Consider the following 24,529-nt stretch of genomic DNA (forward strand, 5'->3'; position numbering starts at 1 on the left):
TATCTTCTCCGTACTTCGAGAATCAGGGCTCTTTACGGAATAAGCTGTTAATGGCCCTTATAACCCAACAACAACAACAAGACGCTTTATAATAATAATAATGTTTATTTCTACAAGTACATGTACAAGGTATACAGTCCTAGCTGACATCAATGACATACTACTATATAGAAAGTCACTTTTTATGCTGAGCATTTCGGGCAAATTAAGTCAGTTTTGTCCCAGGATGCGACCCACACCAGTGCACTAACACTCGGGTATCCATTTTACTGATGGGTGAACATAGACAACTGGTGTAAAGAAGCACGCCCAATGTTTCCACCCTCGCTGGGAATCGAACCCGGACACTCGCCGTGTGAAGCGAGAACTTTTAGCCACTAGGCCACGGGCCACCGTGAACATGGACAGCAGGTGACTTAGGAAACACGTCCTAATGGTTCCACCCGTATCGGGTCAGTCTCTCAAGCTGAGGGGCTCACCATCTCAAATACTTTTTCTCCAAGGTTGATGGACTGATTACATCATCTTGGTCATGCAAGAGTTTGGGGAAAATAAACTTTTGAATATTTTGGCATATTCTGCAGTTTAAAACCTTTCGGTCTCCAACACATTTGCAATTTTCTGACTACTTACCAGACACTACCACTGGTAGTGTCTTGGTTCCTTGTTAGTGACCAATAAATTGTTTTATATAAAATATTTGGACTTGTTGCCCACCCTTAATTTAAATAGCACAATATGTGTATACAGTATTCCACTTGAGGCAAAAATTGTTATAATAGATACAGGAAGTGTTACAATTACAGTGGTAGTTATCAGTGAGGAAGGAAATATGTACAGTAGTAGTAGAAATTATTTTAATTGTGGTATGAATGATTTTGCTTGAAGAAGGGCTTATAACTGAGGCAGGAATTAGAGTTGAGGTAGGAATTGTTACAGTTGAGTTATGAATTGTTTAAAGTGAGTTATGTATTGTTACAACTGAGTCAGGAATTGTTTTAATAGAGTTGGGCTCAGATTGTTTAGCAAAAATTAGCTTTTTCCCATTTGCACAAAATTTAACTAGCTCAGTTGCACAATCTGTCTAATACATGTATCAGAGTATTTACATTAAAAATACCCATCGCAAAAGTAAATATGAGCTGTACTCTCATACAAAGATTCCTAATTGTATTTTATTTCTGCAGAATTGTGTAATTGCTAAAGCTTCAGTAGATGGCTTTTCACTATGGCAGAAGTAGTCCAGAAAATCACACACAAGTTATTTACACAGCCACTTGATGAAAAGATTGTTCGTGACATCAGAAAGGTAAAGAAGGTCAAAGGCTAGTGATGTAAAAAAGGCCTTAGTGACAGGCCTACAAAATATTCCCACATTTAAAAATAATGTTATTTTATATTTAATTAATTTAAAGAACACAAAGAACTTCAGTTTCTACAACATACATATATATATGATCTGTGTAAGGTATATACTTATCAGTATAAGCCATTTTATGCTATTTTTGTTATCAATGTGTGTACTGCTTATTAGAATTATTATTATATTTTTATTCAACTATGCAATAATGTAGAATATATTAACAAGTAATTGATGTAAAATATCCTCATGAGATCAAAGGAGAACATCACTTTACAGGAAACAGAGTTGTTGTTACCAGATGTCAAGAGATTATTAATTGCAGAAGTGATCACTAAGGTCAGAAGTTCATTGGCAGAAGATGATCACAAAACTCTGATAACTGGCAAGTTTAATTTTTTAAACTGTTCACAACACAACCTTTCATGGGAGGTAACATTCCAAGAGCTCCTGCAAAGCAAATTTTATTTCAAATTTGGGTTCATTTTGTGCTTCAGAGACCATATGCCTTAAATATAACATATCACTCTAATCTGGTTAATATTTATACTCATTAAAATAATGATGAGAATGGTTAGTACTATACTGTACTTGGAGATTAGTCAAACATCAGTGCCTATATAGATTTTATTTTACACACAAAATGAGACAGTTTATGAAATAAGCAAAATAACTGATAGGGTACAATATGCTGTTTTGGATGGTGGTTAATCTTTTATTGAGCTGGTAACATTAGCTTTTCAAAATCATACTTTGAGGTCATTAATATAAAATTTCATTTGTTCCCTGTTACTTTTAGTGAAGCTGGTATGTACTGGGTGTCCAACACTACATGAGAGCCTGGCTGTGTGTTTGGAGGAGATTATTCTTGCATGTACACACATACTCCACACACTTCACACTGAAGATTATAGCAATCACTTGTGCTTTAATGTTGCTGCTAAAGTAAGTTAAACATAATCGAGTAAGTACACAGTGTAGTACGTAGATTCTCTTTGAACAATACATGTTACCTACATGAATGATTGATAATCTGTCTAGAACTGGTATCATTGATAATTATGACTATGAAGCTAATATTAATACATGTACCAAAATTGATATATGTAATGTAAAATAAATTGATGAGAACTGGAGCAAATTCCTTAGTAAGTCAGTAGTAGTTCAGAGACTCTCAGATCATTACACTATAGGAACATCTTGATGAACACATTAATAATAATAATAATAATAATAATAATAATAATAATAATAATCAGTATTATTATTATTATTATTAGTAAAAAGTTTTGTTACATGTTTTGAGAAGCTTATACTTATGGAGGGCATTATTCTTATTGTATACATGATTTGGCTTTATCCTTTAAAAAATATCTAAAACAGCTTTCTGTTTTCAGGCTCTACATGGTATGCTGCAGTATGTCTTGCCCAAAATTTTCCACCATCTTGAGAAGCCTAAAATAACAAACCTCTTAGAAACAGTTTATTTTTCACTATTTTTGACCCTGACAAGTGATAAATTGCCCTCTGAGTATGCCTTGGTCATTGCTATGTCATTTAATATCACATTAGCATATCTGAAAAGTGAAAATGTGAAAGCTGAGTTCTTCAGCATACTATTTGCCATCAATAAACTAGGAATGAATAAAATTCAGAAAGATTCCAAACATTCAGTTGAAGAGATTTTTACACTACGCTCTGAAAGTTTGAAATTTCAGGGCGAGAAGTTTAGATGTGTTAAACCATCTCGGCTAATTGTGTTGCTTCTTCATGGGCTTTTTAATTCGGGTGTCCAGTGGATATATAATGAGGGTAGCTGGCATGATATCAACACAAGGAGCAAAGCAACTGTGGAGGAATGCCCTAGCACTTGCCAGCATTCTGAACAAAATGCAGTGTCACTTGAATATGCTATAATTTCTCATGCTCAAACTCAGATGCAAAAGGATGATCATAACGAAGATGATGGAAACATTTTCCTGTATGAAATTTACTCACTCATTAAAAGCCTTTGCAAAGGTGCTGCAACTTTCACTTTCCAGGCATTTCAGGTAAGGACAAAATTACTGCAGGTTCAATAGGCATAATACCCTTCAAGAAAGGGGTTTGCTGATCTGGGTGAAGGGCTCTTGTTCTAAGGCACTAACAATATTTTTCCCATACTAGGATCACGCCTGATTATATCCCATTTCCCTGAGGCTGTACATATAAGATGCTCTCCATAAGATAAGGTAAGATACTTTATTTCAGCATGATACAATGATTATACAGAGGTGAATGACACTTAGGTGTGCATGCAGAAAGCCCCTTAATATTCAGAGCATTTCGGGGAAGTGGAGAAGAATCCTTCCTCTGTAAGCCGTGTGGCATAAGAGGCTACTAAAATGCCAGGAGCAAGGGACTAGTACCCCCTTCTCTTGTATAGATTACTAAATTTTAAAAGAAAAAAAGTTTTTCTTTATAGGTCACCCTGTCTAGGTGGGATACGGCCGGGTCGTTGAAAAAAATATATGTAAGAATTCTTAATTGGTGATGTACACATGAGATGCAGCTTTAATGATGTCTGTGCAATTGATAGGTTTTAAACCTAACCAACTAACTGACCATTAATGCCTTGCAGAAGAAAGTAAAAAAAGGGTTTCATTAGGTGTTACAGGTGTGGCTGTCATCTGTGAGGAAACTTGGTAGCAGGATACAACAGGACTCATCTCATGTCTGGCCTGGGAAGGCTGGCAAAGGACAGCAGGATTTCATTCCAAATAATCATCCCTCGGGAAAACTGATATTTGCTGTTCAGTCCACAAGTCAGGATACTGTCTTTCACCTTTTAAATTCTAACTGGGAGAATCCTTCTAAAGGTATGAAAGCTTGAGGTCATGACATTAATTGTTATAAGCCTGTATACCTGGAGGGTGTTCAGGTATACTCCAGGTATACAGCCTTGTCAATATAATAATACATTAATTTTGTATCTAGTATAAATTAATTATTTAGCTATCACATATGATAATTATCCATACAAAATTAATACCAATGTGCCAATACCTACTGACTTTAAAAATTGAATATACCTATACTTTAAAATTATAAATATATTGCTGACAGTGACTTAAGGTTTATCAGGTACAAGACTGTATATGACATTACATTTATATTAATTTAAATAAGGATTGCTCTTACTTATTTGGTAAATAACAGGTGTAAGTGATGTTGTGTATTCATGCATGGTTGAACTTCTGGAGTTACATGAGGATGGAGTACCTGGCCGGGCCAAAGATTTAGCCACTGGTATCCTGGCAGCATTGGTCTCTTCTGCTGCATGGTCCTCCAAGAGTACCTACCCACCTCTTGCTCTTGCAATCTCCTATGTTACACCTCGTGAAGTAAGTATATTTTTTAACACACCGGCCGTCTCCCACCAAGGTAGGGTGAGCCGAAAAGAAGAAATGCTCTTGTAAAGTTTTTTTAAATTCCTAAATGTAAAAGGAAAAGTTTTGTATTTCTTTTTTAGGTCACCTGGCCTTGGTTGGAGACAGCCAGTGTGTTAAAATAATATATAGAGGTATTGTTCATAGAAAAGTGTTGTATCTTTACCATTCAGGGGAAATGGGGGCCTTCATGATAGTGATGCAAGGAACTGGAACCACCATCTCCTTCTTCAGATCATAGTAGATTATCTCCCATTCCCCAGGTAGATTTAATGTTTCCCAATGATTATAATTATATAGTAATAATATTTTTTTATTTTTTTTTTATCACACTGGCCGATTCCCACCAAGGCAGGGTGGCCCGAAAAAGAAAAACTTTCGAATAATAATAATAATATTACAATTTTTTCTTCTTATTCTTTTTAGTAATTATCACAGGAAAAGGGGTTACTAGCCCATTGTTCCCGGCATTTTAGTTGACTTTTACAACACTCATGGCTTACGGAGGAAAGATTCTTATTCCACTTCTCCCATGGACATAAAAGGAAAAGTAATAAGAACAAGAGCTATTAAGATAAAATCAAAGAAAGCTCAGATGAATGTGTATAAATAAACGTGTACATGTATGTGTAGTGTGACTTAAGTGTAAGTAGAAGTAGCAAGACATACCTGTAATCTTGTATATTTATGAGACAGACAAAACACCAGTAATCCTACCATCATGTAAAACAATTACAGGCTTATGTTTTACACTCGCTTGGCAGGACAGTAGTACCTCCCTGGGTGGTTGCTGTCTACCAACCTGAAGAGGGGCTATTGAGGTGGTTTGGCCATTTAGAGAGAATGGATCAAAGTAGAATGACATGGAGAGCGTATAAATCTGTAGAGGAAGGAAGGCGGGGTAGGGGTCGTTCTCGAAAAGGTTGGAGGGAGGGGGTAAAGGAGGTTTTGTGGGCGAGGGGCTTGGACTTCCAGCAAGCATGCGTGAGCGTGTTAGATAGGAGTGAATGGAGACGAATGGTATTTGGGACATGACGACCTGTTGGAGTGTGAGCAGGGTAATATTTAGTGAAGGGATTCAGGGAAACCGGTTATTTTAATATAGCCGGACTTGAGTCCTGGAAATGGGAAGTACAATGCCTGCACTTTAAATTGGGATATTGGCAGTTTGGAAGGATATGTTGTGTATCTTTATACATATATTCTTTTAAACTGTTGTATTCTGCAAAAACAGTGATTATGTGTGAGTGTGGTGAAAGTGTTGAATGATGATGAAAGTATTTTCTTTTTGGGGATTTTCTTTCTTTTTTGGGTCACCCTGCCTCGGTGGGAGACGGCCGACTTGTTAAAAAAAAAATACAATAATAATAGTAAACAGTAATGCTGTAATAATATTTTGTGTGTAAGATAAATATATAAAGCTTCCTTTTTTGGGTCACCCTGCCTCGGTGGGAGACGGCCGACTTGTTAAAAAAAAAAATACAATAATAATAGTAAACAGTAATGCTGTAATAATATTTTATGTGTGTAGTAGGTTGGTAGACAGCAACCACCCAGGGAGGTACTACCGTCCTGCCAAGTGAGTGTAAAACGTAAGCCTGTAATTGTTTTACATGATGGTAGGATTGCTGGTGTCTTTTGTCTGTCTCATAAATATGCAAGATTACAGGTACGTCTTGCTACTTCTACTTACACTTAGGTCACACTACACATACATGGACACGTTTATTTATACACACTCATCTGAGTTTTCTTTGATTTTATCTTAATAGTTCTTGGTCTTATTACTTTTCCTTTTATATCCATGGGGAAGTGGAATAAGAATCTTTCCTCCGTAAGCCATGCGTGTTGTAAAAGTCAACTAAAATGCCGGGAACAATGGGCTAGTAACCCCTTTTCCTGTAAAGATTACTAAAAAGAATAAGAAGAAGAAAATTGTCAAAGTGGGAAGTCTGAATGTGCGTGGATGTTGTGCAAATGATAAGAAAGAGATGATTGTGGATGTTATGAATGAGAAGAAACTGGATGTCCTGGCTTTAAGTGAAACAAAGCTGAAGGGGGTGGGAGAGTTTCAATGGAGAGGAATAAATGGGATTAGGTCAGGGGTTTCAAATAGAGTTAGAGCTAAAGAAGGAGTAGCAATAATGTTGAAGGATAAGCTATGGCAGGAAAAGAGGGACTACAAATGTATAAATTCAAGGATTATGTGGAGTAAAATAAAGATTGGATGTGAAAAGTGGGTTATAGTAAGCGTGTATGCACCTGGAGAAGAGAGAAGTGTAGAGGAGAGAGAGAGATTCTGGGAAATGTTGAGTGAATGCGTGGGGAGTTTTGAATCAAGTGTGAGAGTAATGGTGGTTGGGGATTTCAATGCTAAAGTGGGTAAAAATGTTATGGAGGGAGTAGTAGGTAATTTTGGGGTGCCAGGGGTAAATGTAAATGGGGAGCCTTTAATTGAGCTATGTGTAGAAAGAAATTTGGTAATAAGTAATACATATTTTATGAAAAAGAGGATAAATAAATATACAAGGTATGATGTAGCACGTAATGAAAGTAGTTTTGTTAGATTATGTATTGGTGGATAAAAGGTTGATGGGTAGGCTCCAGGATGTACATGTTTATAGAGGGGCAACTGATATATCGGATCATTATTTAGTTGTAGCTACAGTTAGAGTAAGAGGTAGATGGGAAAAGAGGAAGGTGGCAACAACAAGTAAGAGGGAGGTGAAAGTGTATAAACTAAGGGAGGAGGAAGTTAGGGCGAGATATAAGCGACTATTGGCAGAAAGGTGGGCTAGTGCAAAGATGAGTAGTGGGGGGGTTGAAGAGGGTTGGAATAGTTTTAAAAATGCAGTATTAGAATGTGGGGCAGAAGTTTGTGGTTATAGGAGGGTGGGGGCAGGAGGAAAGAGGAGTGATTGGTGGAATGATGAAGTAAAGGGTGTGATAAAAGAGAAAAAGGTAGCTTACGAGAGGTTTTTACAAAGCAGAAGTGTTATAAGAAGAGCAGAGTATATGGAGAGTAAAAGAAAGGTGAAGAGAGTGGTGAGAGAGTGCAAAAGGAGAGCAGATGAAAGAGTGGGAGAGGCACTGTCAAGAAATTTTAATGAAAATAAGAAAAAATTTTGGAGTGAGTTAAACAAGTTAAGAAAGCCTAGGGAAAGTATGGATTTGTCAGTTAAAAACAGAGTAGGGGAGTTAGTAGATGGGGAGAGGGAGGTATTAGGTAGATGGCGAGAATATTTTGAGGAACTTTTAAATGTTAAGGAAGAAAGGGAGGCGGTAATTTCATGCACTGGCCAGGGAGGTATACCATCTTTTAGGAGTGAAGAAGAGCAGACTGTAAGTGTGGTGGAGGTACGTGAGGCATTACGTAGAATGAAAGGGGGTAAAGCAGCTGGAACTGATGGGATCATGACAGAAATGTTAAAAGCAGGGGGGGATATAGTGTTGGAGTGGTTGGTACTTTTGTTTAATAAATGTTTGAAAGAGGGGAAGGTACCTAGGGATTGGCGGAGAGCATGTATAGTCCCTTTATATAAAGGGAAAGGGGACAAAAGAGATTGTAAAAATTATAGAGGAATAAGTTTACTGAGTATACCAGGAAAAGTATACGGTAGGGTTATAATTGAAAGAATTAGAGGTAAGACAGAATGTAGAATTGCGGACGAACAAGGAGGTTTCAGAGTGGGTAGGGGATGTGTAGATCAAGTGTTTACATTGAAGCATATATGTGAACAGTATTTAGATAAAGGTAGGGAAGTTTTTATTGCATTTATGGATTTAGAAAAGGCATATGATAGAGTGGATAGAGGAGCAATGTGGCAGATGTTGCAAGTATATGGAATAGGTGGTAAGTTACTAAATGTTGTAAAGAGCTTTTATGAGGATAGTGAGGCTCAGGTTATGGTGTGTAGAAAAGAGGGAGAATACTTCCCGGTAAAAGTAGGTCTTAGACAGGGATGTGTAATGTCACCATGGTTGTTTAATATATTTATAGATGGGGTTGTAAAAGAAGTAAATGCTAGGGTGTTCGGGAGAGGGGTGGGATTAAATTATGGGGAATCAAATTCAAAATGGGAATTGACACAGTTACTTTTTGCTGATGATACTGTGCTTATGGGAGATTCTAAAGAAAAATTGCAAAGGTTAGTGGATGAGTTTGAGAATGTGTGTAAAGGTAGAAAGTTGAAAGTGAACATAGAAAAGAGTAAGGTGATGAGGGTATCAAATGATTTAGATAAAGAAAAATTGGATATCAAATTGGGGAGGAGGAGTATGGAAGAAGTGAATGTTTTCAGATACTTGGGAGTTGACGTGTCGGCGGATGGATTTATGAAGGATGAGGTTAATCATAGAATTGATGAGGGAAAAAAGGTGAGTGGTGCGTTGAGGTATATGTGGAGTCAAAAAACGTTATCTATGGAGGCAAAGAAGGGAATGTATGAAAGTATAGTAGTACCAACACTCTTATATGGATGTGAAGCTTGGGTGGTAAATGCAGCAGCGAGGAGACGGTTGGAGGCAGTGGAGATGTCCTGTCTAAGGGCAATGTGTGGTGTAAATATTATGCAGAAAATTCGGAGTGTGGAAATTAGGAGAATGTGTGGAGTTAATAAAAGCATTAGTCAGAGGGCAGAAGAGGGGTTGTTGAGGTGGTTTGGTCATTTAGAGAGAATGGATCAAAGTAGAATGACATGGAAAGCATATAAATCTATAGGGGAAGGAAAGAGGGGTAGGGGTCGTCCTCGAAAGGGTTGGAAAGAGGGGGTAAAGGAGGTTTTGTGGGTGAGGGGCTTGGACTTCCAGCAAGCGTGCATGAGCGTGTTAGATAGGAGTGAATGGAGACGAATGATACTTGGGACCTGACGATCTGTTGGAGTGTGAGCAGGGTAATATTTAGTGAAGGGATTCAGGGAAACCGGTTATTTTCATATAGTCGGACTTGAGTCCTGGAAATGGGAAGTACAATGCCTGCACTTTAAAGGAGGGGTTTGGGATATTGGCAGTTTGGAGGGATATGTTGTGTATCTCTATACGTATATGCTTCTAAACTGTTATATTCTGAGCACCTCTGCAAAAGCAGTGATAATGTGTGAGTGTGGTGAAAGTGTTGAATGATGATGAAAGTATTTTCTTTTTGGGGATTTTCTTTCTTTTTTGGGTCACCCTGCCTCGGTGGGAGACGACCGACTTGTTGAAAAAAAAAAAAAAAAAAAAAAAAAAAAAAAAAAAAAAAAAAAGTGTGTAAGATAAATATATAAAGAAGATTTTTAACCACTTGCTTATTTTCAGGCTCTTGCTCTTCAACCAACATTGCCTGCTGGATTAGTGAGGTCATTAAGTGTAAATCATCTAGCTCCTGCTGGTGCTGCTGTGTACAAGATGATCCTTGGGCAGCTGGTCTTTTGTCTTTGGTTTGAGTATTTCTTCATTGTTGTGTGTGAAGCTCTGCATGGTGACAGGTTAGTCTTGGCCATCGTTAAACATTGACAAAAACACATTTAACTTCTAGTATGATTTATAAAGTTATTCCACTGTAACTTAGCAGCAGATGGTTCTGTATAAAAGGAAATTATCAACATAACACTGTGTCATGTGAATGTTAAAATTGACTCATTATGGTTTCAGGCCTGTATGGCCCTTGTGGGTTAAAAGCTTAATTTGATTGTAATAGTAATAATAATAATAATAATAATAATAATAATAATAATAATAATAATAATAATAATAATAATAATAATAATAATATGGTTTCAGGCTGACACAGCAGCATGTGCTTTCATTATGGCTGCCAACTACTTTGCATCATTATCCAGACCTGCATATTCAACTGCTCAGTGCCTGTCAAGATACCACAGCTGGCTGGGTGGCACGCATGGCAATTTTAAGGGTTGCACGATCCCTGGGTATTTTCAGTTTAAAGGAGCATGATGGTGCACTCAACCAGATGGCAGTCACTTCATATGAAAAAAAATTGATTACTGCAAACAAAGTTCAGAGTAATATAAAGGAGTTTAGTGAAATTATGGAAAACTTTTCTTCCAGACCCATGTCAAGTGATGATGATGATGATGATGATGATGATAAAGACACACAAGGAGAATTAAGTTCTCTGTCAGTTATGTCATACATCGAGTCAGCTGTGAACCACCTGAATGAGGCTGTAAGAGGGGAAGCTCTGTCTCTTCTCTGCAACACGCAGAAGACCTCACAACCTGTCTCGCTTGAAGAATCAAATTATATCAAGTTATTTTTCAAATTTAACATGAATATTGATTCTATGCCATTTAGACAAAATATAAAAAAATGTTATAAGGCTTTAATAGTCAGATTACGTGATGCCTCTGCTGCTGAACTTAAAAAATTGTCATTCAGAGCTACAACTGTTGGCGATTGTTCCACTGAGTTTTTGAGAAAATATAAAGCTTCTCCTGTTCTTAAAGTCAACATTGAACTTGTAGTATGGTTTATAAAGTTGTTCCACTATAACTTAGCAATAGATGGGAACTACCAGCGAAGGATACTCTCCCTCCAACTCCTCAAAGAAACACTATTGGCATTTTATGAAAAGAAAAATTCTTTGACCTATTCATTGACTAAAAGGTACATGACAGTATGTACTTACATAAATTTAACCTCAGAAAACATAATTTATCATGAAAATGTTCAAAATAGCCAACAAGTCACAGACTTAACCTTACCTTGTACTTTAGAGATGCTGTTGTTTTCCTGCATGGATGAAATGGATGACATAAGACAAGAAGCAGAATATGTTCTGGAGATCCTGAAGTCGTCACACAGTGTATTAAGCTTCACTGAGGCGGAGAAATGGTTACGACTCGGGCTAACACTTTGCAACTCTGCCAGAAGTAGTGAGGCTGAGAGTGGAGCAGTGCTGCTCAAGGTCATATCATCATTGTGTTGCAACACTGACCATGATGTCTCCACTCTGTTGAAGGTAAATAACTTACTCTGGTATAATATGCCACTAAATATGATTTGTACAAAATTGCTAAGCATCATATGCAATAAATATTAATCTAAATGTGCTTCAATTATCACATAATTAAACTAGGTATTCCCTTGCCTAGTAACTCCTGCTTCCTGTTTCAGTAGGAAATACTATGTGTGCAGTAAAACTTATAACCATTTCTACTTTAATTGAAATTCTCTGTTGGTCATTCATTTAAATTTTGAGCAATTTCAGTTAAATTTAGTAACAGTGTTTTGTTGAGGTCAGTTGGAAGGCTGGAGGGGTTTGGTGAGAGGTCTAGCAGGAGGCTGAGTGAGTCAGGTGGAAGGTTGTGGGGTTTGGCAGGAGGCTGGAGTTATGCAGAAGGATGGTGGAGGGTGAGGAAGGAGGCTCAGGTGTCTGGAAGGGCACTGGTGGGTTGGGTGGGAGGCCTGGAGGAACTGATGGATCCCAGGGGTAAGGCCTGAGGCCTTAGAGTTGGCAGGATGGTAAGAAAAGTCAATGGGAAGGAGGGTGGATCTAAACCCAGCTGAGGCTGGGAGATATGGTGTGGGATATTGGCTACATCTGTGCTGTTTAAATTCCCTCAAGTGTCTCTTACTGCAAGTGATTATGGTATTATATCTCTCATTCACTGCTTCCCACATTGCTCTTATTCATTGCCTCCCTCATTCATTACCTCCCTTGTTCATTGCTTCTCATTCATTGCCTCTCTTGTTCATTGAATTGCTTGTTTATTGCCTCCCTTGTTCATTGCCTCCCTCATTTTTGATTAAGATTAATAAGGCAATGACAGTTTGAGTAATTTTATTCATACAGTCTCTTAGGTGAGTGTAAGTATAAATTTAGGAGTTACAATGAATACAAGAGAATTGAATATCCTGTTAGTTCATGCTATATGACTTTTATCAAGTTTAATTGTTAAGGAATTACTTTTCATAGGCTTAAGCTTGCCTGAAATACTCTGCATGCACAAGCAAATGTCACCTATCTCTGTACAAACATTGTATCGTGTGGAAATAAATCTTTGACTTTGACTTAGCATGGGCTTTACAATTTTTTTAATAATTGTGTATAATTCTTTTCAAAATAAAGTAATCCCTAGATTTAATGGACTTTGGAAATACAAAACAAAATCTGCTGGGTCATTTTATTTGGAAACTATGGAAGAAGTTAGTTGGTTACAGAACTGTCTGTTATTGTTATGATCATGGTATAACATTCTTCTCTGTATCAACCACAACCACCAATACTGGCCACCCATGTCTGCCTCATTTGCTAAATCACCTGTCTGTCTGGTGCTCAGCAGACAGGGGATCAAGCTTCCACCACATCTTGTGCTGAATGACCCAAATGGGTTTAGTGCTTAACATGAATTAAACAAACAAAACAAAACCTGTGTTTGTATTTATCAGACTGGAAAATGGGATAGCATATGAAAATAGCCAAACAAATGTACTTCAGTATTTATTATGATTATTGCTTTATGTTGTTGCTATTTAATTTTATATTTTTTACAAATTCTGTAGTTAAGGTGACTGGCTTCATGTTTTGATTACATTGCAGACTATGGACTTGAGCTTTGAGTCTGGGAACCTGATCAACTTCTTGTTTGTTCGTGTAGAAAAACAGTTTCTGGCAGCCCAGAAGAGTCTTTTAGAAGCAGCCAGATGTGCTCCCCTCCATGGCTCTCTTCTGGTAAGCTTTAAAGGTACACTATATATGCAAAGCACATCAATTCAACAAATACATCCATACATAAAGTGATTAAGGAATATTATTATTATTATTATAATCAAGGGGGAAGCGCTAAACCCGTAGGATTATACAGCGCCCAGGGGAGGGGGGATGTGGAAGGCATTCAGGCTTAATTCGGGGAACTGGAGCACAGATCCAATTCCCTAAATCAAGAGCCCCTCACCAACATCAAGGAACCTTCCATGAGGGGGATTAAGGAATAAGCAAAATAAATATAGGTGATGGCTACAAATAGGTAATCGTGAATTAGAAAATTTATTGGGAGTTGATATGAAGGAGCATAAATATGCTATAACTTCTTATGAGAGGTCAAGTGTTTTATTTTTTCATCTTAGGAGCTCAGATTATAGTGTAGGGAGGACTAATACTTAAAAACTGTCTATTTCTGTTGTTCAGCATATTATAGCCTCCTTTTTGTTTTAATTTTTTTTTTTTTTTTTCAATATACTGGATACTGTATCTCCCACTGAAGCAGGGCGACTCAAAAAAGAAGAAGACCTTATAAAGCTTTTCCTCTTTTTACATTTAGTAACTTATACAGGAGTAGGAGTTACTTGCCCATTGCTCCCCTCTTAGTAAGTGTGACTCACTATTATCTTGAATCAAAGTTGTGTTATCTATAATTTGGATAAATATATTTGGTTCAAAATATAGTTCATGGACTACAAGGACAGATTTATTATATGTTAATCATACATGTATTTATTTTCAAACCTAAAAACTCCCCTTTCTTGGATAAAACATGTTTGACCCCTCACTCCTCCCATTTCCCAGACATCGTATAATCCTTACGGATGTAAGGCTTCCCCATAAATGATAGTACAGTATGTATATTCTGATTTTATGGGAACACTTTACTGTTGCTGATTATTTAATTCCAACACTCTGCAGTGAACTCATTCACTGTATGTATTATTGTATTATGATTTAGTATCATTCTTAAATATTAGTACATGTCAATATTTTAAGGCATTGGGTCGATGCTTATTTGAAGGTGCACAAGCTATAGCAGTGCCATTTGAAGATATGCAAGACATTCTACAAAGACTGACTGATTTAATGGTGCAGATGGTGGAGTTTATGTTATCCAAATTAGCTTGTGTATCACCAAATGGCTCAGGTAAGATGCTTATTATATACTGTATTGTCTTTCTATTTAAATTTTGTTTAGTTCTTTTTTTTTTTGTTTAGGTTTTGATGAGCCACATACTAACCTGTTTGGATATAACTCTTGCCTGACAGCATTTTAACCTCTTATTTTTTTTTTTTCATTAACCCCTCTTCAGCCTTCCATTTTCAACTGTTTTTTTATAGCCTTGAGTCTAACTTAGTAACCCTAGCTAATTACATCCATTACCTAATCAGCATAAAAATAGTAGTTATGGAAATATGTAACTTGCAACAATAGTTGTACAGTCAATACATGGACCTAGATCTATTGTAAGGATTTGAATTAGGTCTAGAGAAAAAAGATGTGTTGAAAATGGTATAAAATACTGTACCAACATGTTGATTAAAACACATGTACAACAGTTGGGTATCTTTATTGATGAAACGTTTCACCTACACAGTAGACTTTTTCAGTCAAATACAGAGAAGAATGTATTGTAGACAACAGTAGTGGTGAGGTAAAGATGATGTAATCGGTCTATCAACCTTGGACAAATAGTTTGAGGTGGTCAGTCCCTCTGTTGTAAGATTTTGTGTAAGGCTTAGAGGAAAGAGATGATCTGACTCATATTGGTTACACCATATGACAGTTATTATATAAAAATGACGAACCATGTCTTATACACTTGCATACATCTTTGTAGAAAACTAGCATATTGCTCATACTGTATACTATATGTGGGTTTTAGCACATTCTATAGAATATTCATTTTTGTATGAAGCTGTATTGAAATGCTCAGCTAGCAGGGCCTTGGTAACCCCAAGGCTTCCTGTCCTTTGACACTATTACTGTACAGTATATTAGTAAAACAAAAATTCAGTACTTTAACCCTTTCAGGGTCCAAGGCCCAAATCTGAAGTGGTGCCCCAGTGTCCAAGAATTTTCAAAAAAAAAAATTGTTATTTTTTCTTATGAAATCGTAGAGAAACCTTTTGTGAAGGTAATAAAACAAAAAGTACGAAATTTGGTGGAAAATTGACGAAATTATGCTCTCGCGAATTTTGATGTGTCAGCGATATTTACGAATCGGCGATTTTGCCAACTTTGACTCCCATTTTAGGCCAATTACTTTATTCCAATCAACCAAATTCTTAGCTATTTCACTAGTATGACTTCTATTCTATCGATTGAGCACAAGAAATCTTCAAGTCAACTGTTTCAACTACAAAATAAAGTGATCGGAAATTGTTAATTTGGCCAATTTAACACAAAGTTCAAAATATTCCAATTTTAAAATAGGCTCCAGAATAAACAATGTAGGTATTCCTGGAACTAAACTAACATTTCCTCTGTTCATTAGTTACATTTTGAGGCTTTACAAATAAATTCCATTTTGATTTTTTATTCACATAATGAATTTTTATTCACACCAAAAAATAGAAGATTTACTGTTATGCAATACTGTAATAATTGTATAAATATCATCACCATATTTGTGAATGTATATTAGACCCACCAGCTGACGTGTATTAGATGTGTGAGGTCGTTTGTTTACTCTTGAATATCGGCAAAAATTTAACATTTCCGCTACTTTGAGCTCAGTTTCAAGCCAATTTCCAGTGCTAAAACCAATCAAAATCATCTCTATTTCTGTAATATGACTTCCATTCTATCAAATGAGACCAAGAAATCGCAAATACAACTATAAAAAACATACGAAAAAACACTGCAAAGTCGCTGTTTTAATCGAAAAATCATGATTTCAGTTTTTTTCTCTCATTATACACAGTGTGCTGCAGGATCTGTTTTATGTGGTGCACACATACCACATAGATGTATTCTCTCATATCTAGGCCCAAATGTACCACTCACAGTTTATCAGAGTGAGCTGAGCTCATGACGTAGATCTACGGTTTGGACCCTGAACGTAAAGCCGTAGATCTACGGGACGGACCCTGAAAGGGTTAATGGTTGTATGGTTGACTTTGTTGTAGAATTTGTAGCTGTTATATAATTATTACTACCACTAATATTATTTCCAATATTTATTTTATTTTATTAAAACTATGAAACACAAGTGCTGTATGACCCCTGTGGATTTAGCACATCCCCATGAATATAATTCAGTAATAATAACTATGAAACTTCTTACAGCCATAGCTCCATCTTTTGCTGAGATGGGAGCTGCTGTGGAGGTGATCATCAAAGAGTGTGAGGGAAGCCTGGAGGAACCACCAGGAGCACAACCTGCTACCTCTCATGGTGGTCATGAAGACACACAAGAGCAAGATGAAGATAATTATGAGGACAATTCTCTGTCTGAGGATCATATGTTAATTTTGTCTTGCTGTTGGCAAACTCTGAAGGTTAGATGTTCTCTTTTCTGTTTTTATTCTTCCAGAAGGTGCACACACATAGGTACAAGAGAAGATACAGTGGAACCTTGTTACTCAAACAGCTCCCTACTTGAACAATTCGGTATTCGAACGCTTTGTTCGGTAAAAAAATTGCTTGCTAGTCGACTGTTTGCTCAGCACTCGACCAAACACACACGACCTGCCACTGTAAACTATTAGATTAGTTATAACAGTCAAACAAAAAGAAAATTGGTTGGGGAAAATTCGTACGGTACGCAAACAGGTTGGCATTCGAACAGCCTTCTGGGACGAATTTAGCTCGAGTACCAAGGTTCCACTGTATTAAGCTTGAAGCAGTTAGTGGATGGTTCAAAGGATGGTGAAAACTTGGCTTATGATACCAACAAGCTGTGGGTTAAGACACCAGCAAATACTTTGCACATTTTATTATGGAATCATTTCTGTCCTGGGGCCTTGTTCACTCCAGACATTCATGGAGCATGAGAGACATAGGTTTATATAGAAAAATTACATGTGAGGTAAGCTGAATTTTAGTAAAGCCAGGTGAGCTGGAAAGCTTGGGTTGCTTTAAAAGTAAGTTAAATAAATACAAGATGAGAAAGGTTGGATTTGTGAAGGACATAACTAACATGAGCAAGTAGGCCTTCTGCAGTGCTCCTCCTTTCTTACGTTGTTACGCTCACCTGATTTCTGTATCCTGAGGTAGCTGCCACCTCCTTCAATGATTTCACCAGAAAGCAATCTTCTACAATGTCCCCAGTATCTATCACTGGTGTCTACACTATCCTTTGCAGGCTCTGACAGGAAGTATTTGTAGAAGACTGGTAGAAGTCTGTCGTTTATGATGAAGGAAGATACTGTGTAGCAGGGATGACCAAAGTAATGCCTGTGATGCAGATACAGAGGGGTATTTAATGAAACAGAATGAAACCCAACTGGTCATCAGTGAGCCAAATTTAAGAAGTTGCCAGCATTAAGAAGCTTCCCTAATAGTGGTAACAAATAAAGTAGTACAAAAAGCAGGAAGCTATAAGATACCTGCTACATTGGCACACATGCTTCTTGAATACACATTGTCCAGCCCTTCTTGGGACACAGCCATCAGATGAGCATAAGAATGTATAAGAATGGAGTAAGCCTATTGAAGCATGCCATGTAAGGCCTTTTCAGATCCAACCCTTCTCATATATGCATTTGTCTAACCTATTTATAAAGCTACTCAGCTTTTCAGCTTGCCAGACCTTACTAAAGTTCAGCATACTTTGTTGAGGCATATGGTATTCCAACAAAGGAAACCACTGTATTTTTTTTTTTTAACATGGTGGTCATCTCCCACCATGGCAGAGTGACCCGAAAAAGAAGAAACAAGTTTTTCCTTTTTTTTTGCATTTAGTAATTTATACAGGAGAAGGGGTTACTAGCCCCTTGCTTCTGGCATTTTAGTCGTGTCTTATGACACGCATAGGTTATGGAGGAACTAGTCTGTATTTTAATTCATTACTTATAACTGTAATGTGACTTTTAGAATAATCACTTGAATTATGTGAACTTTACAGTCATAACAGTAACACTTACCAAACTTACATTTCAGATTTGCTGTACAGTGTCCAGCATGTGTGTGTCCCAATGGTTGAATTATTTCAGTGAAGTCCTACTTGAAAAAGTGTTACGTTCAGTTGTTGTTCGTGTGTTGACAGGCACAAGACACAAAGGAGCAATAGAGGGTGCAAGGACTGCTTACAGCCAAATTTGTCAAGTTCTGCTCAACACCAACTCAAAAATTGGTCAACTTGTGTACAAACAGGTTTACTTAGTCTTTATTGTTTCCTGTAAATCATAATTTATATATGAAGCTTTTTTTCATCTGTACTGAAAGGAATAGCTTAGTTTTTACAAGAAAATCACTTTGTATAAACAGTCTTGTTTCCTATTTAACCTAATTATAAACATTATTTCTGCATTCCTGTTGCATTTATTGTTACATAATATTTTACTTTAACCTCTTAGCTGAAGTATTGTAGTAAGGATAAACTTTGGTATAGGTGAACCAGATAGTAAAGCTGTGTTGGCAATCTCCTTCTAAAATTAGACCAAATAGTCGGACTTGAGTCCTGGAAATGGGAAGTACAATGCCTGCACTTTAAAGGAGGGGTTTGGGATATTGGCAGTTTGGAGGGATATGTTGTGTATCTTTATATGTGTATGCTTCTAGACTGTTGTATTCTGAGCACCTCTGCAAAAACAGTGATAATGTGCGAGTGTGGTGAAAGTGTTGAATGATGATGAAAGTATTTTCTTTTTGGGGATTTTCTTTCTTTTTTGGGTCACCCTGCCTCGGTGGGAGACGGCCGAATTGTTGAAAAAAAAAAAAAAAAAAAAAAAAATGAGTAAATATGCTAATGTACATTCATTTATGTCTTTACAAGTATAAACATAAATAATTCTTTTTGAATTGGTTTAGATACCATAAAATAACATATATAGTATTTTGTTTTCAGGTTCGAGAAATTTTGGATCAACTGAGGGAAGGTGTTCGCACCTCTGTAACTCGACGAGCAGCAGGGATGGCTATGATGATACAAGCTGCTTGTGGTGCTGCACCACAAACTAATGCTTTACTCATTAATGAAACCATCATTAGTCTTCTTAGCATTACAGAGACAGAGGTAGGTTGTTGGCTGAAGAAATATAATAGTGATCTGAAAAGCCTAAAGATGGCCAACATCCCACTTAAAGCTCTTGCATGGTGAATTCATAAATACATTGTAAGGTTTTTTACTATATTTCAGTGGGAAAAGTGAGAATGTACTTTGAACCACAGCTACCCCTAAATAGATATAGTATTAGTAAAATATTTTGTGGTATATTTTAGTCTCTGAGATATGCTGTCTTGTATATTGTTTGAAGAATTATCAGATAATGTTAACTTATACTCTCCATAAATAACAAAAAAAAAGGCACAATACCGTGACTGGAACGATACACAAATAACCCGCACATAGAAGAGAGGAGATTACGACGTTTTGGTCCGACTCGGACCATTTACAAAGTCACACTAACCAGAATTGGAGCAGGACGGGTATATATAGGCAGGAAGAGGTACTGGTGGTAGTATATATGCCTATATATACCCGTCCTGCTCCAATTCTGGTTAGTGTGACTTTGTAAATGGTCCAAGTCGGACCGAAACGTCGTCGTAAGCTCCTCTCTTCTATGTGCAGGTTATTTGTGTATTATACTCTTCATATCTGAGGTACCTTCATACTTGTATGATTTTCATCATCATTCTACATTGCGCTTTTCCTAGTAAGCATGGCCTCCATATATACTTGAATACATAAGTCAAGGTAGGGCGGAGTTGCATAACGAAGTTGTAAAACTAAACGATTATGCCCTGTTTTTTCCTTGTATTTTGGGGCACTGCACGTTTGATGATTCTTCGAGTTTGGCTGTGTTTCTTTTAGTATTTGCTGTACTATTTTCAGAGTTTGGCCAATTACACTAGGCAACAAAATTTAACTTTTTATCCAGCTCAGAAATAATGAAGTGTGTAGTGTAGTATCTTCTTATTGTTTAGAGTGTGTTGCCTGATGGCAAATATATATGTAATGTATACCTTTACAGGAGGGGAGGACGGGTAGGGGTCGTCCTAGGAAAGGATGGAGAGAAGGGGTAAAAGAGGTTTTGTGTGCAAGAGGCTTGGGCATGCAGCAGGCATGTTTGAGTGTGTTAGATAGGAGTGAATAAACACAAATGGTTTCTGGGACCTGACAAACTGTTGGAGTGTGAGCAGGTTAATATTTTGTGAAGGGATTCAGGGAAACTGGTTAGGCGGACTTGAGTCCTGGAGGTGGGAAGTACAATGCCTGCACTTTAAAGGAGAGGTTTGGGATATTGGCTGTTTGGAGTGACATCTAAACTGTCGTATCTGAGTGCCTCTGCAAAGGTAGTGATTGTGTGTGAATGATGGTGAAAGCATTTCTTTCTTTTTTGGGTCACCCTGCCTCAGTGGGAGATGGCTGATATATTGAAAAAACAAACAAACCTGTACAGCAACCATATGTATGGTATAGTGCACATGGCATTTAATGTTGAGATGTTTACATTTTTTACGATATTTAGAATCACTTTGAAGATCATTTCATGCTCATGTCATTTTGTTTGCAACACAAAAGATTTCATTATAGTAAATAATCAATTTTGAAACAATATATTGTTATATTTAGTCTCACAGCAAGATTTTCCTTCTCAGTATGAGGAGAAAAGTACAACCGACTCACCCCCAGTATTAGCTCTTCATGTGCTACATTCTTTGGTCAGCCATGCTCCTCTGGCCTATCACCTGATGTACCATATACCTGCCATTACTGCTACCTGCCTTCAAGCTTTTACCACTGACTCATGGGCTCTCAGGTAACCTTATATACTAGTATCACTTAATGTACTTTACATTTTTATGTACTTTCAGCTTCAGATGATTACATTTGATTGTGGTATTCTTGTTTCAAAATGAAAAAGACATAAACTTTTGTGCTTGTTTTATTTTACAAGTTTCTATATTTACCAGTTTGCCACTGATATTTTTTAATCTTACTTTTTCTAACTTTAGGTGTTATTATTATTATTATTATAATCAAGGGGGAAGCGCTAAACCCGGAGGATTATACAGCGCCTGGGGGGAGGATGTGGAAGGCATTCAGGCTTAATTCGGGGAACTGGAGCACAGATCCAATTCCCTAAATCAAGAGCCCCTCACCAACATCAAGGAACCTTCCTTGAGGGGTTAGGTGTTATTAGATATTATCTATAATGCAGTTAACTTAAGAATATTTTGTCTTTTTCTTGGCATACAATTATGTATAATGTACACAAAATTTGAATAACATGCAGTATTACAAAATCCATTCTTTCCTTGTTGGTACATAGTGTCAAGGATAAAAGGAAGAATGACAGCTAATACCACTTGTGTTCAACCCTTCTCATTCCCTGCTATAGTTTAGATACTCCTGAGCTTATTTTCATATTAAATACTGTACCTAGTGGGAGACTTCTCTTTATATGTTGCATTGCAATTTACAGGAATGCAGCGCTGCAATTATATGCAGCTGCTGTGCCTAGGATGGTGGGTCAGAAGAAAGTTCGTGAAGATTCTTCCACTCTGAACAGTCTCACAGCTCCAGAGTTTCTGTTCCGACACCCAGTCCTTGTAGATTCCCTTCTTCATTTACTTTCAAATTCGGAGGATGCGAGAGAGACACATCAAAGTTTTTCACACTTTATGGACATGAAAATGAAAGAAAGAACTGGATGTAAAAATGAGCAATTGTCTATAAAAATTTCATCTAGTATAGTCCCAGTACTGAGTTTAGTGGCAAGACTTTCACCTGGAACTGAACTGCAGCAGAATAAAGAGCTTAATGACACACTCAGTAAATTCTGCCAGGTTACTAACAGACTACTGGGTTCACCTGTATACACCATACGCAGACTTTCTTCTCTTGCTATTGTGGCTCTTACTCCTGTTGAGCAGACCCACTTCTATATTAACAACATTCTTCATGTACTAAGAATCCCAGAGGTAGCTAGTACAAATATGATTCATGGTAACCTCTTTGCACTGAAAAGCTTTCTGCAAACATATCCTAAGCTCATATACGACCAGCACCTGAAGGATAATATTGTTGCTACTCTTAGTTGGCTCATGGAAGCAAACAATAAATGTCCCATTATTGATGCCCTAGTATTGAATATCTTTATTCTTCTGCAGGTGTCTATCACAGTAGACATGAAGCCTTTGGATCCATTTCAGCCAGGTATGGCAGAGTACTTGCAAAATTTCACCACTATAAAAATTGAACATAATTTTAAGGATACAGTTGAAAAGGTGTTGTTATCAGAGCATGAGTTAGAAGACCCTTGTATTGAGCATGTAATTGATAGTTTTAAGATCCACAGTGATGGTTCTTGGAGGTGCAAAATTGAAGCATTATTATGGCAAAGATTAGAAGATAAACCCATAATACAACGAGCTTTGTTGCCAATTATGAAGCTGTTATGTGCCTTATTAGAATTTGATGATAGCCTGAATTGTGTTCCATCTGAAAAATGTATTAAAAAACTTTTAATATTGCTTCAGGGATGTTATGGGACAAAAGCTGCTTCATTGACTTTGGTTGTTATTGCTCACATATTTAACAAACTGCAAGATAATCAGTGGTTTGGAAATGAGGTAAAGAGTGATATGTTTTTTGCATTTTCCAAAACCATCAGTCTGTACTCAGAGCCAGCTTCCACAGATGATTACCGGTTGGCTGCAAGCAAGGCACTCAAGATATCAGTGAAAGGATTGCTTTACTTTCATGAAGACGTTGATTCAGCATATAAAGAGCTGTTAATTGTTGCATGCACTAAGCTCCTACAAGATGAAGATTCAAACATAAGAGATTCTGCATGTCAGATTGTGTTCTCATTCTTAGATAGTGACCATGCAAATGAAAGAAATATCTCAAAGCAAACATTACTAGACATGAAAAATTTCAGTTGGCAACCTCACTCAAAGGTTCTACTTCATCCAAACTTAGCTTTATTGGAATTTGCTAAAATTATTGTTAGAAGATGTGTTTGCACTAGTGACTGGTCAATGTTGAGGGTGATTTGGAAGATATGCTCTGGCCAGTATAATTGTAATTTTTCATTACTCTACATGTCTAAGTCTTCTCTGTTTGAGTCACACACTATGAACTCATATGAAGAGCCTAAGCAACTGAGTCAAACACTGGCCAAGGCAATGCTAGACACACTTGCAGAAGCTCCAGCAACAGTAGTCCAAAACAGCATACCAAATTGGCTGCAGGAAGAGGGGGAAATTTTAAATAAAAATGGAGAAATCCTTGGTAAACTTGCTTCCCAGCAGACACAGTTGGCTACTCAAAAAAAACTCTTTACTGCCACTTCTATTCATATTATTGCTTTAGAGACACTCTTATCCTTAGGTAATATATTTAACATACCAGTTAATTTAAGCAGTCCCATCACCTGGAATTCATCATGTTTTTGTACTCTATTAGATATTCATAAAGAATACAAAGGTACAATACTGTAACTGAAACACTACATAAATAACCCACAGATTGCTTGTGTAGATATTCATAATTAATAATGAGAATGTATTTTGTGTACTTATGACCCCCAGAGTATTATTACTATCAAAAAGAAGTGCTAAACACTAAGGTCATATTACCTCCAGAAAATTTGGGTACCTACTTTGACATATTTTTAATGTCCTTTTTATTCAGGAGATACTGAAGTGACAAATATATTTACATTTTTCAGAGTTTGTACTGGTGGACATTTGTATGATAATATATATTGTGTGAACTGAATACAATAAAACTTCTTTTTCTTTCTGTTCTTCCTAATCATAGTGTTGTATCATATCATGACGACTTGTTACTCTCCAGTGTTAAGAACAAAATAAATAGTAAGCAAAATCTCAAATTTCAGTGACAACAATCAGCC

General features: G+C 36.9%; 1 protein-coding gene across 4 annotated transcripts; it reads left to right on the top strand.

Moving 5' to 3' along the window:
- On the top strand, window positions 1-24,501 carry LOC138854607 (tRNA (32-2'-O)-methyltransferase regulator THADA-like). 4 transcript variants are annotated; one of them, XM_070098755.1, is made up of 16 exons: window positions 1-129; window positions 1,188-1,309; window positions 1,640-1,745; window positions 2,160-2,305; window positions 2,758-3,411; window positions 4,008-4,218; window positions 4,559-4,743; window positions 10,084-10,253; window positions 10,549-11,749; window positions 13,331-13,462; window positions 14,492-14,642; window positions 16,788-16,999; window positions 18,603-18,815; window positions 19,510-19,677; window positions 21,264-21,424; window positions 22,091-24,501. In XM_070098755.1, the coding sequence occupies exons 2-16, from the start codon at window positions 1,229-1,231 to the stop codon at window positions 24,111-24,113; spliced, it is 5,814 nt and encodes a 1,937-aa protein (XP_069954856.1). In that variant the 5' UTR covers window positions 1-129; window positions 1,188-1,228; the 3' UTR covers window positions 24,114-24,501. The 4 variants fall into 4 exon arrangements, with proteins under 4 accessions (XP_069954856.1, XP_069954855.1, XP_069954857.1 ...); XM_070098754.1 differs by lacking the exon at window positions 1-129 and adding an exon at window positions 173-436; XM_070098756.1 differs by lacking the exon at window positions 1-129 and adding an exon at window positions 173-411 and having other exon boundaries at window positions 13,331-13,475; window positions 14,517-14,642.
- The last annotated feature ends 28 nt before the right edge of the window (window positions 24,502-24,529 follow it).

The sequence above is a fragment of the Cherax quadricarinatus genome, chromosome 64 (genome assembly GCF_038502225.1).
Source record: "Cherax quadricarinatus isolate ZL_2023a chromosome 64, ASM3850222v1, whole genome shotgun sequence".
In the NCBI taxonomy this organism is placed as follows: Eukaryota; Metazoa; Arthropoda; class Malacostraca; order Decapoda; family Parastacidae; genus Cherax; species Cherax quadricarinatus.